This window comes from Pteropus vampyrus, unplaced genomic scaffold (assembly GCF_000151845.1).
Source record: "Pteropus vampyrus isolate Shadow unplaced genomic scaffold, Pvam_2.0 Scaffold24, whole genome shotgun sequence".
Classification (NCBI taxonomy): Eukaryota; Metazoa; Chordata; class Mammalia; order Chiroptera; family Pteropodidae; genus Pteropus; species Pteropus vampyrus.
Window position 1 is genome coordinate 10,537,889 of NW_011888805.1, and position 20,208 is coordinate 10,558,096.

Sequence of the window (20,208 nt, forward strand, 5' to 3'; positions counted from 1 at the left end):
GCCTCGATTAATCTGTGCCAACTATCATATCATATTTTCTCTCTTTGTGAGAAAATATCTTGGGAGAAGGTAAATTTTCTGCTGTTGCTATGCCCAAATTATTTCTGGTTATGTTTTGTTAAGATATTATGATTCCCTAACATTTTAATTATTTGATCTAAGGCTGTAGACACCTGGGCCTTGAGTCCCCTTGAGTCTGCTTTACGAGACAATTCTTTCTCATTCTCCCTTTCATAAATCGTGCAAGCCTCTGATGATTATTCTTCCTCTCCATGTTTTTTATGTGATCGGAAAAGGAATAATTGCAGTATTGAGATGTCAGAGTTCTCGAGATGAAAAAAATGGGCATTTTAAACATCTTAGGAAATGGAGGAAACATCGGAGAAGGGCGTGAGGTGAGAACTGGAGAAGCCAAGCAGGAGAAGAGATGAGGGAATTGGACTCAGAACTTTAAGAGGAATAAGTAAGCCACCGGAAGCAGAGAGTCTTCGTTAAGACAGGGAGGGCTCAGTTTTCCTTTGCTGTCGGTGTCTTGTTTGAGACTCTTCCAAATGTTGTGCTTTTGCCCCCTTCTCACCAAGACACTGGAAGTTTGCCTTATTTATTCCTAGGAACTTTTATTGCTCTGTTCTAAGCAGCTTAGATATTGACATGTTTTACCAGTGTGGACAAATTGTGATGAAAGGAACATGATCAAGCAGGAGATACTTGAAAGAGGTGATGGAGTTACATTCCTACTCCCAGGTGTTGGTTTACTGGCCACTCTGTCCATATCATGGTCTGCCACTCCTGGATGTCCTGGATAGTCCCATTCTTTGTACTGTCTCCTTTTGATCGCTTTAGCGTAAGGCTTCTATAACTATTTTGCCGAGGTTACATTAAGTTGATAGTTTTTGGAGGCCCTTTTGTCTGTTGGACATTGTGATTTATTCTGGGCTTGAAGAGATGAATCAGACGGTCCCTGAGAAGATGGTATCTTGGGAGCATCAACTCCAAAACTATGTCAGTAACCTTGCAACACTTCCCATGGGAGCAAAAGCATTTTTTTTTTTAAACATCTTCCTCTGATATTTACTTATAAGGTGAGGATGCACAAGAACAAGCTTTTCATTTGTAATTAGACTGTTTAAAGTTGACAAAAGGGTGGGTGAGATCAAAATTGAGTTAAGTTAAAAAAATACTTTGGTACAAACATACAGTAGAATACAACAATGAAAAAGGATGCAGTATATCTACATGCTCTGGTGTAAAAAGACCTCTATTCCATTCTTGTAGTAACACAGCTCATCCTCCTTCTCTCCTCCCATCTAGTGAGTCATAGAATCCTTTGTACTTCAAGATCTGACATCTATATTCTAAACTACAGCACAGAACTCCATGTTGAAGTGCTACAGCCAGTTTCTAGTTTCTCCCTGCTTGGCTGCTCCAAGGTGAGTCCTCCTAAGATGTGACTTTACATACATAATGTCCTTGGCCCACATTTTTCAGGAGCTTGCAGTTCATAATTTTAGCCGAGTACTCAAGACTTCAGAATTTCACCTCTGCCTAAACTGGGAATTTTAACATGATCTCCCATATCTACTTAAGTTGTTTCCTAGCCAAACTCAATAAGTTTGTTCCAAACACTTCACTCTTATTCTCAGAATTCGAGAGACCTTGTGGTCTCCTTCTGCATTGACTGCTGTAATGGAGGGCATTAACCCTGAATCAGAGCACCTGGCCTCTGTCTCCACTGCGCCCACCACTAGCAGTGATGCTGGCTGGAGAATCCGTCTCCTTGGATTCTGCTGTTTCACATGTGAGATAGAGAGATGATGTCTGTCTGCCTTGCCAACCTCTCCAGGTAGCTATGAGGAGCAAATGATCTGTCTGTGGAGGTATTGGACGATACAATTGTAAGATTTAATAACTATAAGAATATAGACCAGGTGAGACCTCTTCAAAGAAAACTTTCCCAGCTTTTAATAATCACCTACTTATTGACATTGCTCCTTTATTTAGCTGCCTCATGGTGTGTTTCTTTTTTGTAAATATCTTCTTTCCTCACCTAAAATTTAGCCTTGTATGGAAGAAACTCCATTTTTGGCCTCTATATCCCCAACATGTAATGCAGTCCTTGTATGTAAGGAGTGCTCAATCAATAGGGTATTGTCCCCCACATAACTGTGAACAGCCTCCCCTTTCACTCCCAGTTTGGATGGTACATTTTCTGGTCCTCTTATGAATCGATTACTGTGAATGGTACTGACAGTGGAGAAGCAACCCTTACCTCTGCAATTTGCGTGGCTTCTTTCCTCACTCTCCTTCCCTTCCTCAATGTTCCAGCCAGCTTTTTGATGTTTGTGTCTGTTGAATGTGTGGGTTTTGTAATAATCCACTTCATGTTTGAGCTGTGTGACCTTGGACAAGTTACATAACTTCTTCAAATCTCAGTTTCCTTATTTGTAAAATGGCAATCATAGCTCCTAGATAGCCATGAACTAGTCCAGCGACCTGAGCCAGAGGGGGCTCAGCATGAGGCCAAGGGGGTTGGGGCAGTAGCATCTGGGACCCAGAGCCACCTGGAGCCCCCAGTGTCCCTGCCTGTCAGGTCCTGCTCAGCAAAAATATTTCTAAGCACACATGGGCCATACTGAAATACATACCGAAAATATTATGTACAGTGACCCTCTTTCCTTGAGCTCTAAGCAAGGTGAAAGGTAAAGAAAGGATGTTTTTATGTTTTCTGTTCATATCACCATTTAAAAATTTAAAAATTTATCAAGCTGTTAGTATGTGACTGGCACTGTTCTAACTTATTTGATTCTCAGAACAACCCCATGAGAGGTACCATTATTACTCCATTGATGTAACAGAGGCACAAAGAGATTAAGAAACCAGCCAAGGGATAAATAGCTAGTAAGTGGTTGAGCCAGAATTCCAAGTCCGGCGATCTGCCTGTAACCACTCCTCTATCCTGCTTTTCTATCAACTCCCACTGGAAGTCACTGGCTTGGTAGGGAGCTGCTGGTTAACTGTATTAGTATTGGGAGTGGGAGTGGGGAGGGTGGAGAGTAACATCTCAAATATTGAATTCTTTTGGTAAAAATCATTGAGAAGTTTTAGTAACCATCCAAACCAAGACATTCTCTATTTTACTTCAAATCGTTCTTGGACCAGTCCAATGCACTAGTATAACAATACACGGGTGTTTCAGTATGTTGACTGCCAATTTGAGTCTCAGTTTGAAAATTACACTCTGGTTGAAATTGCTGCTTGTCTTTTAGTAGTAAGATTACTATGTAACCCTTTTATTTCATGAGACTAGTGGATTACATATCCTGCGATTCTAGAAGGAAGAAGGCCTCTGCATATAGTGTCAGAGAAGTTGTGGTTGCATTTGAAAATCTTTACTGATCTCTCTGGAATTCTAAATAAAAATTCCAGGAAAGCTTGGAGGCTTCTGGACAGCAAGGTCACTTTCAGGAAAAAAAATATTTTCTAGCAAGTTCTTAAATTCTAAGAGCCATTTCTTCTTTTTTTAAAAAATAATTTTATATATTTTCAATTACGGTTGGCAGCTGAAGGAAACTGGATTTTGGGTGGTGAACACACAATAGAATATACAGATGTCAAATGATAATGTACACCTGAAAATTATATGATTGTATTAACAAATGTTACCCCAATAAACTTAATTAAAAAAAAAAAGAGAGAGGATTCTTCCCTAGAGCGTTCAGAGGGAGCTTGGCTCTGCTGACACCTTGATTTCAGACTCTGGCTTCCAGAATTGTGAGAGAATAAATTTCAGTTGTTGTAAGCCACCCAGTTTGAGGTACTTTGTTACAGCAGCCCTCGGAAACTAATACACAAGGGGGTAGGAATTTTGTTTTATCTTGGTTATTCTTCCTCAAATGCTTATTTTCCCTGCATGTTAATGAAAGTCATTACTCCCTGTTATTTCTCCTCCTTGCCTCTTATCTCCACTGACAGTCTCATTTGAGTTAGAATAACTGAATAATCTCTTGCAGCAAATGGAACATTGCACCACCACTGCTCTCGGTGGAGAAAAACAACTGTTTACTAAGTGTCAATAATATGCAAATATTGTAGAGCACTCCACATACATAGGATAATCCTCATGACTAATTTGTAAAATAGGCTATATTATTTCTGTTTCTGAAATAAAATTATTTCAGAATAATTTCAGCAATCACGTTTTACAAGCGATTTGATTTGTATGGATGGTTTGATGACATAGTTGACATCTAGTCAGAGCCTTTACCAACCGTGTACAAAAAAAATTTGTGTCCCTCCAACGTTTAGCTCTGAATATGACAAAGAAGAAACAATCTTGTAATTATTTGCTACGTGATTTGTTTGCTAGTCTCAATAAAACTTTATTAACATGCAGTAGACATTTTAGATATTCAATTCAGTTTTCCTCCCCTCCTCCCTCAATCCCTCAGCACTTTTCCATGGCACTCATATGTATCTAAACTCTCAGAAGAGTGAGACCCTGGCACAAGGCCCTTGTTCGGTGGTCTGCCTGCTATATTGGAGGTCCTTCTCATTTTATCCTGCTCGGAGGTTGGCTCTGTTGCCCCAGACTTCACTTTCTGGGCAGTGATTGACTGAACAAGCCAGTCAGGTTAACCTTTGAAAATTCGTCTGTAGTTATAGAATATACTTCCAATTTTTGCTACATGACACTATCGATATTTCGTTTTCATTTATAAATTATTTTTCTTCATATGTGGATGAAAGTCCTTTGAAAGTGTCAAAGTCCAATGACATATAAAGTCTGACTCTCCTGTTAGAAAGGTCCAAACAAAAATATAACAGCAGGAAGCAGGAAGAAATAAATAACCGCTAAAACTGACCCTACATTTTGATCCTTTAGGCTTATTTTGCTGACAACTTTAAAAAGCACATGTAATTGCTTCCTGGGAAAAAGAGCAGGAGTTGGCGACATGTAATCTTAAGCACTTGCAAACGAAGATAAAATAGGAGAATCATCAGCTATTCCCATGTTCCTTTTTAAAGACGAGGATTAGAATTTGTCTCTGTCTTTTCTAGGATTGTGGTGCATTAACACAAGGGACTTTTATTTGCCCTGTAAAGGAAGACATTTAGTGGTCTTTCCATAGGCTTCGTTAGCAGTTGGATGGGAAAAAACTTAGAGGTCTTAGGACATCCGTTCCTTCAGAGGAATTATGTTTGTTCTCATCGCTCAGAAGACTAGGCCTGCACGGATGTTCTCGTGAATTCTCTAGGAAGCATTCTCTGGTAAAGCCAGTCTCTGACAGAATTCTGAATGCTTCTGGAAAGATTGGGTCTTTTTATATCCCAAGTATCCAGCACAACCTCTGGCACATAGTAGATCCTCAATCAATATTTGTGGCCCATTTGATGATGTTTCAGCTAAGTTCCCGAACACATTTGAAAGTCCTGTCTGACCTTTACTTGGAACACCACTGGGGTCTCACTTTTGATTTTGATTTTGTAATATAGAATGTGCATGAAGGAAAATAGGCTTTGCCTTCTGACATGGGAGGTGTTAAGGAATCACTGAGATTCTGAACACAAATCTTAATAAAATGGATATGGGGAGAATATATAAAGATAGAAAGCTGTTTCTGGGAAACTAGGGTGGTGTTTGTTTTTCTCCTCTATTTCCAGATGAATTTAGGACACTCAGCTGTCCTGCCAGAACTGTTCTATCATTCTTGGTGGCTTCTAATCTTGATGTGCCAGACCATATCTTGAACACGTAATTCTGGAATTGAATCTGCTATGTTTTTGTGTATCTCGTTCTCTTTCCTATATGAGTTTGACAAATGTGAATCAGAAAAATATCAAGACTCAGGGGGAAAGGTAAAGCTGCATGGTGGCCTTTTCTCCCCGACTGGGGACTAACTGGCAAGAGAAACCTCAATGGACAGGGCAATTTCTGCAGCCCCTAGTGGAAGGAGTCACATGGGACATGTCTTCATCTGTGCTCTTTTTCTTGAAAGTTTCCTCTCCTGAGCAGGGAGTCCTATTTGTCGAACTGATTGGATAGCTGGTAACATGTTACTTGGTGAGAATTAGGATATTTTCATATTGTTATATTTTTAAGAAATTATCTTTATTTTAATTGTTTATCTAAACATGCCAATGGATATTTAGGCCACATTTTGAGCAAAAACTCACAAGGTGTTTTTTTTTTTCCCCAAACCTCACACGTGTACACAAAACAACACAATTTTAAGGATTTGCTTAAAAGAACAAAGCATAAGAAATACAGTGAGATACAAGCTCATAACCAATTTTCAAATCAGTGAACAGATCTGATTCTACATGAGAAAAAGTGACAAAACAAGACTGTTTTTTAGGAAGCGCAATCTGGAGACTGTTGCAAGACACACTCCAAGTCCCTTTGCGGGAAGCCGTAAGCAGGTAGAAACAGAGCCAGAGTTTTACTCAGCCTAGCGGGGAGTTATGGGTAGGTCAGGGTTTCATGAACAAGGTTTCCACTATTCACGGATGCTGTTAAAAGGAAAAGCACGCTTTGCTTATCAGGCCTGGCAGTGATTTTTGTCTCTCTTTCTTAATTTGATTTTAACTTTGCTTACTAAAAATAGCCCTTTGACTCCTTTCTTCACAAGCAATGAAAGATTTAAACTCGATAAATCAGCTATTGATGGTCCACAGACTAGGAGAAGAAGAATGGGAAGGTAAAGTCCATGGATGACTCACCAGTTGTGTCTTAACTAGTAACTGGACTCCTATTGAAATATTGCAAGAGACCCACTAGTAGTAGGCAAGAAAAAAAAAGTTTTCACATTCTCTCTTTTTTATTTTTTGCCAAAAAATGAGGAACTCAAGAAATCTTCAGATGGTTGAAAGGAAGACACAAATGCACCTAGTTTACGCATCATGTCTCGTTTTACTTCAGATTTTTATTGTACTAGTAGCTGCTTCATAGGCTTAACCATCGATTATTTGGTAGTTTTATCTGCGAGTTCTTCTTTAAGACCTAATTGTAATAAACGCTTTTATCCTATAAACTTGGAACTACTAAAAATGCCCCCAATATTATTTATTTAAGTTACAATATAAATATAATTTAAACAGTCCATTTTCTAAAGTCAAGGTAGAGCTAAAATAGCAGTTTATTTCTTATTTCTACTGTATCATCCCCAGTAATTGCTTTCCTTGATTTGATCTCATGTACATTAAAAATAGACTACTTAGAGGCCCTCTCTATATCGCCAAACCAAAATAAGTGAGGTTTGGAAGCAGGAATACATTCAGCATATTCTCTTTTGGGGCCCTACCAAGCTGAGAGCTTCAGAGTATTAAAGCAATAAAGAATCATGTCAGTTCATAGTTATTACAGAAAACAAAAAGTTAGTGTTTTCACAACTTCCCTTCTTACCCCTACCAACAATTTCAACTTATCATCCACCCATTTCATGAGGTTTTCACACTTTCTTTAGTACCATCTGACAATCTCTTCAACTTTAAAGCAAATATAACCAACTTTCCAAAATTTCCCCTAAACCTTAGCTCTGCAAGCCTCTGTCTCTCTACAGGAACGTATTACAATCCAGTCAAGTTTCTAAGATATCATTTGTGTTAGGAAAAAAAAAAAAACCAAAACAGTTACACTTAGGAAATGAAAATTAGCTGTCAGTCTATCAGCTTGCGAAATAGCTTGATAGTGGCAGAAATGATCATATCATCATTCTTCCACTACTGTAAGGTTAAAAGAAAGGGGCATTGCCAATTTTCATCTAACATTAATTGTGCTAGAATTTGTAAAGGAAAGGTTCAACGCACACAGTTTAGCCGACTAGAGAAGAATGCTGTAACAAACTGATTCTATGGCCAAGTGTCTGCAGAAAAAAGTGCCACCCAAATCCAAGGTGACTCTGCTAACGAGAGCCATAATTAAGCACAATGACCTACCAGGAAGGTAAATTCTGTCAGAAAACTCAAATACAGTTTCTTAAATAATGTTAACTTGAGCTAAACAGTTGGGTAGTTATTTGCACAAAATTAAGGAAAAAGAAAAATCCAGTACTATTAACACCAAAGAAATGCACGCCAACCGTTAACCAAAGGTGCTTTGGTACTGTAGCCATAACAGATGAAAATTGTGGTAGGGGAGCAGGGAATTCCCTGATGGTTCGATGACAGGGTCATAGAAGGTTTGTGAGACCTGCTATGTCTCCTGCGAGGTTGACACACCACCATGTTCCATGACAAGAGTCACATAAACACAAGCTTATCAGCTGGTTTGTTGAAAACAGAATGTGCAACATCGCTGCGTTGAAAAGTGACTTCAGGTTTGCTGGAGGATCTCATTAATCTGAGGAAACGATGCTTGCTGCCATCGATTAAACAGTATGGTCTCAAGCGGAATGCATGTGAAGTTTCCAAAATATTTCCTCGAAGACTTTATTCAGTTTTGGCTTGTGACCTTAGCTGGAAAGCATAAAGATGGACATGGGAAGGCAGTTCGGAAGGACATCTGTGAGGATTTAAGTCGGGCAGCTTTCAGAAGATGAAAGATGTTTAAAGTTAAGGCCTTTATCTGCAAACAATAGTATATTAATAAACTCTATACCATATTTACAAATGCATTCTCTTGTATTAAAACTAACAGTATTCTGTTCACAGTGCCATTGTTTATACAGGTAGCAATCCCATAATACTCATGTATTTTGGCATGGGAATCAGTAGCGCTTGGTATTTACAGAAAATGTACATGTGTGAATATAAACATGTCACTGAAAATGAGTAATTGATAAAAGACAGATTGGCTAATGGTGCAAAGGAATGAGCTGTACAGCACCTTCCCCTCGGATCGGATAGGAAACGTGGTTTCTTAAATTGAGAAGATGCCAAATCTTGACCCAAAGTGGCATGAAGTCAGTAACAAAACAATGAACCCCCGGTCCAAGTTTGGGTACACTGAGTAATCTTAGTCCAAAGTTTTAGATCCATTGTCTAGTGCATAAAATATAAAAGTTAAAAAGATTTATTATTATTTTATAATAATTATTATTAAAATAGAAAGTACTTTCTCTCACGTTCTCATTTGTGCTCTTGCACGAAAGACCAGTATCCTTGGAGTTCCAAATATGCTGGTGTTTTTGTCATGCAGATCAGCAGACAGATGGCAAATGCTAGAATGCTCTGGATGTAGGAACTGCTGCCTGTCACGATGTGACCCAGTGCCCTTGGGGGACATGGCAGAAGCACCTCTTTCTTACTTCCAGTGTTCTCTCCTAGAGGGGCAGGCCTGCCCCTGGAATCGGCTCCCATGGTGCTGAATGGAGTTGCTCATTTTGGCAGCTAATGCCGAGGTGACGAATGGCTTCTGTACACTTGGAAAAAGGAGGGAAGGCAGGTAAGTAGGAGGAAGATGGTATTCCAAAGAGCCCCAAGTTAAAACCAGACAGTGCCTGGGTTTATCAGCAAGAACCTCTCAGAGCTTCTACCCTCTCGGGAGGCCTCTGCTCAAGGAGGTTCTCATCCTCTCAGTGTGCAGAGCAGGGGGCAGGCCTGGCTGGCTCTATGGGGCGACGTCTTCCGTCACAGTCTGCTCCTCATTCTCAGTCCCGTGGTCTGTGTGGTCTGGGCTGCCACCGCCACTGCCACCACTGCTGCTTCTGTGCTGTTTAGGCAACAGGCTCTTCCACTGGGCTTTGTTGTGTGCGAGGTGGCTTAGCATGTTCTCGGACAGGGTGCTGTTTCCGGTGAAGCGGGCCCATTCCCGGAAGAGTGGCTCCACTATGTAGGTCATGAAACCTAAAACAGGCAAGACCAAACTAATCACCATAAGGGCAGCAAAACCTACTTCTCCCTCACAAACACGGTGGGGTCCCATTATGTACACAGCCCAGCGGCGTGAAGGCAAACAAGATGTGGTCCCCACTCTCATCTGAAGAGCATAATATATGTCATCTTGGGCTTGGCACTTAACCTCTCTGTGCCTCAGTTTACTCTTCTGTAAAAAGGAGCTAAGAAGGATATCAAACCCATAGGGTTGTTATGACAATGAAATGACTTAACACGTGTGAAATGCTTAGAAAGCTCCTGGCACATACTAAACACTCAATAAATATTAGCTTTTTTTTTGTAGACAGAAAAAGACATATAAACAAACAAGTAAAAGTCTGTGCTAGAATTAAGGGAAATGGAAAATGACATTAGAAGAGGCACCTCGTTGATTTAGATCATCTGAAGAATTTTTACATTTAACCTGTAGGATATTTTTTCAGGATTACAGTTTCATAGTTTTAGCTTACTTTCTTTCAATTATGTTAAATAACTAAGTGTAGATGAGTAAAAGTTCATTTTCAATAAAGCTTTTTATCCACATAAAAGCCCTGCTTTAATGACTAGGTAAGTTTGTTTGATATTAGAGTTCTTTGCATATCTATTCCCTTAATTTTAGACTTGTTGCTTTCTAATCATGTTTCACTGCCAATGTGCATTCCATATTGAACATGATTAGTAAAACAAAAATAATTTCCAGTCTAGGCTGGAATTATTAGAATCATCACAAACTTGGACATATTTAGATTTTATTGTATTTCCTTGAAATGTAGGTGTGGGGAGGAAAAGCAAGTGTTTTCCAGCATAACAAAATCTTCCACCAACTTGTCCTGTATGTATACAGGCATTTGAATTATAGGCTTGATTTGATTATCTTTTTATTGGACAAACAGCAGATACTTGGCCTTGAGGATGCTTTAGAGATGGGAAAAGGAGGCAGCAACACAAAATGTTACTGTACATTTCTATTTTTACATTATCTTGTCTTGGGTAAAATATAATTTAAATATTATGAGATTATTTTATATAATCCGAACTTGAGGAAGAAAGTTAAGCCAGAAACTTTGTGTCTGTATTTTAATAAGTCTATGTAGGGAGTCAGCAAGTAAAAATTTCATTCTCGAATCTTTTTGCTTGCTATTCTTGAATTTTCTTCACTTCACAATCTCTGTATCTAATTTCGAATACCTTTTATCCCAAGAGAGATTAGATATTAGATACCTAAAAAGTTAGTTTGCAAAACTATACTATTCTAAATTTGCGGGTTTGAATATTTATCAAGTTTACCTTAATTATGAAAAAAGCTACAAATCCAAAATTTTAAAATCTAGTGCTTAAAAATCAACTCATTTTCTTCCTGAAGTAACTCTGGAATTGAACCTCTGTATTTCTATTTGTCCTATATAAAGATCTCTTACGGCAGATAGGAAAGCCATTTCAAAGTCTGAATAGATACCATGAGGTAGTTTTTCAAATGAAGGAAGGCTTCTGCATGGTCAGATTTAGAAATCTGCTTCATCAGTGCCCAGTGAGGTGGACCAACTTCCCTCTGCTACTCAAGCGATGGGCTGATTGCCAAGATAATGTCCCTCTGGAAGGGTGGGAATGTGGGGAGGGAGAGGTGGTGGCCTCAGAGTAAACAAGGATTGGAGGAAAGCCTCTTCAGCCTCATCTTTCTATAGATTTCATCAATTTGATATTCATTCAATTTAATATCTTCTTAAAAATGCAGTTTGATGGTTTGATGGAAAGAGAGGAAGAGTGGGGTGGAGTGAGGTGGGAGGAGATTAAAAAAATCCCATTTCCACTTGAGTAAATATGAATAACTTAAACAGAAAATCAGATCTAAACCTAAGATGGCACTCAGGAAATTCTCATTGTGAACTGGGAGAGGAAAATAAAGAGAGAATATTTTCAGTCCCAGAGGAATCAGGACAGTAAATCACTGCGTTACTTAGAACCCACTAGAAAAGTCTTTGTCTGGGAGGCTGAAGCCTGCGGCTCCCATTAGGCTCTGTTTATCTGTTTGGATTTTTCCAGGTTAGCCTGATCTAGTGCTGCATACCACACCTCCCAACCCTGAACCTACAGACTTGGGAGATATGAAGCAGAGACAGAGAAAGATTTATTTACTAGGAATTGTTGTATAATCACCTTCTCTTTCTCTTTATTATTGGTGCGGCATCCATAGGACTTTCTTAGTCACTCAGTCCCCATCCCATTTTAAAAACATGTATCTATGGTAACCACATTTTCCTGAGCTGAAAATCAGGACATATGATATGACAAAATAAGTGCGTTCTCATGACAACAGGATAGAATCTCTGAAATCAGGTCTGCCTTGCAAATCCAGGTTGTGTGCATAACAACGTGAATGTTTGTCTTTGGCGGTTCAAAATGTCTTTCACAGGTGCCTGGCAAATTTCTTTCTGGCCAGAGTTTAAGAAACTGGATCCTAGGATTAGGATTTTGGTAAGGGTCTATTTCTTCTGTATCACATCTGCAGAACCTCTGCAACCAAAGCAACGTGTTAAGAGGGAGCTGGATCCGGGGAGGCCGAGGCAGCCTTTCTGTTGCTGTTGCTTCTTGCTTCCTCCCCAGCAATTTTGTAGCTTCATCTGCCCTGGATTCTTTCTGGTTCAATTTTTTTTTTTTTTTTTTTTTAAATCATGCACTCACCATTTTCCTTTTTTGGGTGGAGGAATCAGTTTAATTGTAAAAACAACAGAACAATATTAAGGGCCATTTGAGAAAAACTAAGGACAACCGATAATCTCATAATTCCAACATATCTGTTTTAATGTTTGTATATGCCATTCAAATCTTTGTAACTAGATTCATTTTGTCCCTATTTCCTTAGGAAGAGTTTATGACTCTTTTATGGGACTGTGGATTAGATTTGGTCCTCAGCGACTGTAAGCATATCATTCTAACTTGCTCTGCTTTTCTTAATTTCCAGCTTATCTTTTTGGGTGCCCTCTTCCCTCCCAATGTCAAGACATTAAGCTTTGAGTATTGCAGAGGTCTGAAGCACTGTTAATGCATTAAGCTGTCTTAGTTCTGTGGGAACTCGTGAAACACATGAACTGGTACATGTCAAGGCCATAGCTTATAAGTAAAAGAGTTAAAAGTTCTGAGTTTGGTTTTAATTGGAGAGAACTGCAAGGAAAAGGAAAATCTGCATTAAATATCAATAGAATTGGTAGAGTGTTTAAGGAGTGATAGAAATTCTTACTGGGTCAAAAATATTTCCCCCACTAAGGTGCCTAAAATTTCCACAGTTTGATTTGCTTAATGATCTTATGCATAACTTAAATGGAGTAATAATTATTTTAGATGCATTAACATCAGAGTTTTAACAGTTTATTGCAATTGACACTTGACAGGATGGTCCTAACAGAATGAGACTGAAAATAAGTTTTGAAGGAGAGTAGAGAAGCATGAGACCCCAGAACACAAGGAGTAGCATGGCTGGTAGGACATGAGTCTGGGGTCTGGACCCTTGGGATTACATTTTGGAGACAAAGGGTAGAAACCCAAATTGGAAGGGTACTAAAGGCCATTTTTGCTGATTTCCCTCCCTTTAAATCCTGAAGCAAGTGTGAGCAAATACTTAATTCTTATTACTTTCCTTCTACTCTATTTGGTTTGGATTTGTCTCTGAACTACAAAGTTAACACAGGTTAGTTAAGGGTCAATAACAAAGCCTTTACCCTATTTTTCATAACTTTTCAATTGTTAATCATCTAGTAGATGGGTCATAATTAGAATGTTTATTTGGACTCAGCCACTCACAGGGGCTTTGATTAAAACTCCAGTTTGGATCTTTCAAAAGCTCTGTGTAGTAGATCTTCTTTTCTTTGTGATTCTTGGCAGAGGTGCAGAAACTATTTTTTTAGAATTAAAATTGAATTCAACTCACCAATTTGTATACTAGGGATTGAGTCTTTCTGCTGATTACAAAGAGGACTGATTTCCAGTTCAAATTTCTGTTCAAGGTCACCTAAGAGGAAAGAAGAAGAAACACGTTGGCAATCTAGAACTTACAAAAATGGGTGTTGACAGTTGTAACGACCTAGTTGGAAGAAGTTTTTCTGGGAATTACTGTTCCCTGCCTTGTTATCATTAGGAAACCTTTAGTATCGATTTGCTCTGCCTTGCTCTGGTAGCTTCCATGAAAATTTAAAATATCAGAGTGTCGGTGACCGTTTATAATAGGCTCATTGTAAATAGCTGTGCTCTAAGACTAAAATAAACTTTTGAACAAGATCTATAAAAACAAGAACACAACTAATGGGCAATTTCTTAACATAAAATGGAACTTCTGGTTTTAAGTTACAGGTTAAGAAAACAGATTATCTATATGCTTCTTCCCTTCTTTTTACGCTTCCTGACCCTAGTCTGATTTCACCTGAAAAACCAGGAATAATAAGTAGGTAGGAAATGGGGGAGAGGGACCAGAAGATCTCATTTGAAGAGCATCTCAGTCTGCAGCTCCAAAATTGATCAGAAATAAGGGTCTGATATCTTTCATTTTGACTTATTAGAATTTTACCTAATGTTAATTGAAAGTTAAAAAAAGTATAAGGGTCAGAATGATATTCTTTGAATGCCTTTGTCAGCTAGAAGACCAAAGGAGAAATGCATCATGCAAAACTTTATCAAAATACTTCATTGATTCTTCCTGAGGGTGAAAAATTGTGGGTAGTTTTTGCACTGGGAAAAACAGTCTGGTTAATCAGTAGATAAGCTGGTCTTCAGAAACATTCGCTGGATGATTCACAGTTGTGAATGTGCTCTAAACTAGAGGAGATAAAAATATAATATGCTTACTGTGTGCTAGGCACTGTTCTAAACATTTTACCTATGCTAATTAATTTAATCTTCATAACAACTTCACTATCATCCTCATTTTACAGATAAGGAAATTGAGATGAAGGGAAGGAAAGTACGTTAACCCAAAGTCACACTGTCAGTGAAGAGGAGAGCCTGGCTTCCCACCTAGGAAATCTGGCCCCAGGGAGTCTGCACTTAACCAGTGAGCTAGAACCTCAGAGATGCCACATTTCCATCTTTTTCTCTAAGACTGTAGCCATGCCTCCCATGCTGTCCTGTGCTCTAGTGATTCTCAAGAATGATGTGAGGAGATAACACTCTGGTTTAACCTGAAGAATTCAGGCAAGGCCCTCTGAGGGCAGGGCATACCACCATTTAATATTAAAATGAATTCTCTAAAAGCCAATTCTACTCCTCATCTCCATGTTTTTGTTAATAGTGGTTTTTCGGTCAATCTTGACATTTTGGAGGAATCATCTTTGATTTTTCCTCTTCCTTCAGTCTCCATGTTGAGTCATCAAATCCTGTTTATTCCTCTCTTGGAATATCTTTATTCCCTACTTTTCCTGACTCTAGTCTGGTTTCTTAATAACTTATTCTTAAATTTATTCTTAGTTTTCTTCCATCGTTATTTCTTCCACTTCAGTTATATATTTTGCTCTAATTACATAGTCTAAGATGACTCCTACTGCCATGTTCTTTACTTTAGCCTGGTGCATAAGGACCTCCACAAGTCCTCTCATTCTTACCTTCAATGGACCATGCTGGTCTGTGAGGCAGGGGTATGGTCCCACCTTAGTGTCTTTGTTCATTTCCACCCCTTTCTATGTAAACCAGCACTGTCCTGTGGGATTTTCTACAGCGATGGAAATGTTCTCTACACTGTTTACTATAATGGCCTCTTGAAATATGATTACTAAAACTGAGAAATGAAAATTTTAACTTAATATAATTTTAATTAATTTAAATTTAACTAGCCACATGTGCCTTGCGGCTGTCCTATTGGAAAGTATAGTACAGTACACAGCCTTCAACACCTGGTGCAGATTCTACCTTCCTCAGCCCCAGATCTTCTGTGACCTTCACCATTAGAGGTCTTCAATCAGATCATTTATTCATTTACTTATGCAACATATATGTATAAAGCATTATATATTTCAGACACTTTGTTAATCCATATAGAGAATACAAGGAGGAAAATTGCATAGTTTCTCTCCTCCAGGAACTACTGCTTAGTACTTTGAGGTTATGAAACATTAACTATACTTCTTTGTATCTTTCATGACATCCCCAATGGGGCTTGGTACACGAAGAAAATCACAGTTTTACTGAAGATTAGACAAGACTGGAAGCAGATGTTCAATAAAAACTCTTGAGAATCTTGGTTGATTGACAAGATACCAATCTGTAGTTACAACAGGACAGAGATTCTATTTCTTTAAGGCATTGAGAGGAGGGAAGAAGAATGATGTGTAGAATTCTAATCTCTATTCTTGGAATTTAACAATGTTTCCCTAACTCATGAGATCTCATCTTCCTTTCCCTCCTTTGTCCTCAACCTTGATTTTAAGGGTTTTTCTTTGCTCAACATCATGAATCAGTAAAGATACTTGGCCGGGACTTTTAGCAGTCTGTAGAAGCCCAAATCCTAAGGTAAAAGCCAGAATAAGATTACTCAAAATGATACAAGTTGTGATTATAGAATTTTTAAAATATTAATTCAGTATGGAGGACAGGCAGTTTGGATGACCAGAGAGTCTGGTCTTTCCTTCATAAATAAGCTGAACTTCTGCTAGACTATAATGCTATTAAATAACAAGGACCCAACATAAACTCTTTATTGTTCTTTCTCTGTCAGGAGACATGCCAGAGAAAAGCGCATGGAAGCTCACAACTTTAGTGATCAGAGTTACAAATGTTCTAGGTTTTTCCCTCTTATAATGCTACACATGCGTCTATTAGGAGGACGATAACCCAGTTTTGCAAAGAAATCTTACAGATTTTTCTTGGTTTATCCCATTGCACTGTCTCACTTAGAACTTCAATTCGCTGACTGTGAACTTTACTATCTACCTGGTCCCTGACAGCAGGACATGGTCCCTGAGTTGCTCGGAATCCAAATAAGGGTGCAAGATAAGCAAATGAAAGATTGGGGCACATGACTGAGTTAAAAACCAAGAGGGACAGAGTAGAATCTTTTCTCTGCCACTGTGCTATTTCAATATTTTTCATATCATACAGTAAATAAAGTATTTATCTCATCTAATCTTAAACCTCCCTGCTCCAATTTCATACCATTTTCCTTTTGTTCTTTTTTCTTTCTCCTTAATGGAGATTTTGTATTATGGGCAACTAGAACTGATCTTTTGATTTCTAACCACTCATCCTCAGTTGAAGTGAAATTACATAGAATTGTGAGATCTACATGAACTCTTTTCCTCTAAGCGCAAGAGATGGTGAGCAGAGCCTCTTCTGTCCCCACATGAACCCAATCCATTCTGCTTTGTCTTCTTAGAGACCATCACAATGTCACTGACACATCTTTCGATGGAGCCTTCTCCAAAAGGCTCCCTGTTGCTACTTGACTTCCCTGCAGAACTGGTATGTGGAACACTTCAGGCTTTATTTGTTCTCAGTCTCTCAAACCTGATCTTGTCACTAACATCAGAGCACCGTTGTGCCTGAACAAACATCCTGAGCACTGAATGAGGTTACCCTCTTAAAATTATACCCTAATTTGGGGTGATTTGTCTTTTTGCTGTATCTATTTGAGAGGATTAACTCAATTCTTGGTCAGCTGTGCTCTATTTCGTTACTAACTTTATTTAAGAAAGCGAGGAGAAGGAATACAAAAGGAGTTAAGTCCTTCTGTCAGAGTGGAAAATATTGACCCCAAATGGCATTTAGTCTTTAGGCTGCACTCGGCTCATTAAAATGAAGGTCAGAGTAAAAATCAAACTGTCCCTCATATTTTTATATCCATAGAGGAAAGCCGTTAAAAAAATATATCTCATTTTCACTCACTTTTATTGCACCTCATTACTACCTGTTTCCGTAGTAAGTCAATGTTATTTATTTTTAAATAATATCCAAAAAAGGGATGGAGAGTTTGCAAGAGAGTTAAAGAGAAAGGTTAGGATAATAAGAGTTGATGACAGAACACATGTCGTGATAGATTAGCCATTTCCTGTTTTATTAGGATGAATGCCTAAGAGGAGGAGGGACAGCGAAAACGCAGCTGTCAGGTCACCTACTAACCTTGCCTGTAGAACTCTTCGCAGACTCTTTCACTCCACTGCTTGCTCATCTCCCAGATTCTACAAGGATTGCAAATGTCAGCACACTTCAAGGCAATCTGAGAAGGGACAGGGCAGGGAGAGATTGTCAGAGGGTGATCCTTGAGCAGCAAATGCGACCCAAGCCCAAGAGATTGTCTGACCCACCAGCGTGCCTCATGGGACCAGGCCCGTGTTCACGCAGGGCCTCCCTGACATGACCCTCTTCATTCAGAACTCCCACTTTATCGCAGTGAGAAGGAGAGAAGAACCACTGTCCAAGGAGCACGGAGCTTTCTGATGGAGAACTGGGGCGGGCAAGCCAAGGCAAGCCGCAGCCTGGCTCCCTCTGCTGTACCACCCCTCGTGGGCAGGGAGGCTACCGGGGCCCCGGTCTGGCTCAAGTGAGATCATTTGGATCTCACTCTCACAGTGGCCAACTTGACCAACTCCATTCATCACTTAAATTATGTATGTTTGCATTTACATGCCCGTGTCTGTGTGTGTAAGCAAGCTCAGACTGCCAGCCAGTGAACTAAGTCCTATCAAAGCTAGGAGGGCTAAATCAAGGCCTCTTGGCTTGCCTCACACTGGTCTGGATAGGAGATGCCAGCTTTGCCCGTGATGTTGACCCTAGAAGAGTTACCTTGAATTCCAAGAGAAGTAGATTCTCCCCCTTAACTACCAACTGCAGAGAGACCGCTTCCCAGGTGGGCTCCTGTGGTGTGCCCTGCTCACCAGCAGTGTCTCTTTATTTTGACCCAGTTCCTTGGGGTCACAGAACTGCTAGCAGTGCTGGGGTCTGGGAGAGCCTGGATTATATTACATTGCAAATTCGGTTGTTTCTTTATTTCTTGGTTAATGGGGGCACCAGTACGTGTTGGAGTAGGTAAGAAGAAGACGTATCCTCTGAGTTCTGCCCTTCAGGAACTCATTTGTGTTAGCAAGCTTTCCTTTTGAAATTCAAGTGTCGAGACCAAATCTTTTAGCTACTCACAATTTGGCTCGAGTCTCTAAAATCAGACACCTGGTTCATCTTTGTGGTACTCAGGGACTAGAACACTAGTTTGGGAAGAAAGAAGGAGGGAGATAGAGTGCTAGAGCCTGGAGGAGAATATTTACTGGGAAGAATGGGGCACTTTGAACAGCTAGAGGGCAGCATGAAGGCATAGAACAGAAAAGACTACTGTTCAGTCTGCCACCTGCAGCTCCATCTCCCTGGCTAAAGCTGGCCTATTTAGATGAGTCCAGGGTCCATCCATTCAGTCTTTTGTGCCAAAAAGAAAGAAGAAAGACAGGAGAAAATGGAAGATCAAGAAAAAGGCTCTGGTTGGGATACCAGGTCCGAGTTCTCCTTCTGGAGTCTACTCCTCCTCTTGTTCTCATGTTGCAAATGTCTTCTTGCCACGGAATGAAATAGACAGGGTTGAGTTTGATGTAATTTAATTCATTCAGTTGAAATAATTGATTTATTGGTGCTAAAAATGATAAGACTAAATGTGTTTGAGCCTCACATGAAAATATGAGTTTAGGTAGTAAAAGAAAGTAAAGCAGGGTTTGATTAAATAGGTTTTAGGTAAACGAAGGTTACTCATTTCCCAATTTTTTATTTGTACCATAGTTAACATACTTTTGTGTTATAGAAATAGCCTTTTAAATTTACACAGGTATCACAGCGGCCAGTTTTACATCGAGGCACAAAATGTGGGAGATTCTTACTGCATGCGACTACCCATTGGGGCTACTTTGTGGTGAAGCAGTTACCAAAACAAAGAAAAATGAGATATTATTAACTTACTGACACGAAACCCAGAGTTTGCTTGCTTGGAAACCACTTAAAAATTTCATGTGTCTCAAAGCTTTTAATAAAGTAGGTCACTGCTCTAACTTATATCATGGGAGATACTCACTTCTCAAATGTGCTAAAATTATTGATCATGTCCCTAGGTGTTTTCACCCAGCAAGGATAATGGCTTTTTTTTTTTTGTTATTGTTTACCTGAAGCATAAAGTGCCTGTCGTGTACGTCCTCCAGTCTTAAATCTTTATTGTGGAGGTGAGCTTTCAATCTGGTCAAAAATTCATTCTGCCTGTTGATGTCTGTTGCCAAGATCAAGGAGCCCAGCTGCTGCTCAATATCCTGTCTGCATCCACAAGAATGAAAGAGAAAAGATACACACAAAGCAAATCCTTTTGTGGAGGGCGATTGATTCTGTCATCATCAAGTGGCTTGTAATCTCATTTCTGCCTTTGTTACTATTTAATACACAGAGTCCCTGCCCCTC

At 39.3% G+C, this 20,208-nt stretch overlaps 1 protein-coding gene across 1 annotated transcript in view; it reads right to left on the reverse strand.

The window, feature by feature from the left end:
* Positions 1–6,090: 6,090 nt before the first annotated feature.
* The window catches only part of PDE7B (phosphodiesterase 7B), a 38,600-nt gene continuing 24,482 nt past the window's right edge, over positions 6,091–20,208 (reverse strand). The window contains exons 7-10 of the mRNA XM_023528391.1: positions 19,923–20,067; positions 17,908–18,004; positions 13,736–13,816; positions 6,091–9,783 (exon numbers count right to left, since the gene is read on the reverse strand). Coding sequence (XP_023384159.1) covers positions 9,548–9,783; positions 13,736–13,816; positions 17,908–18,004; positions 19,923–20,067 — 559 coding nt within the window. The 3' untranslated portion in view covers positions 6,091–9,547. The remainder of the gene's footprint in view (positions 9,784–13,735; positions 13,817–17,907; positions 18,005–19,922; positions 20,068–20,208) is intronic.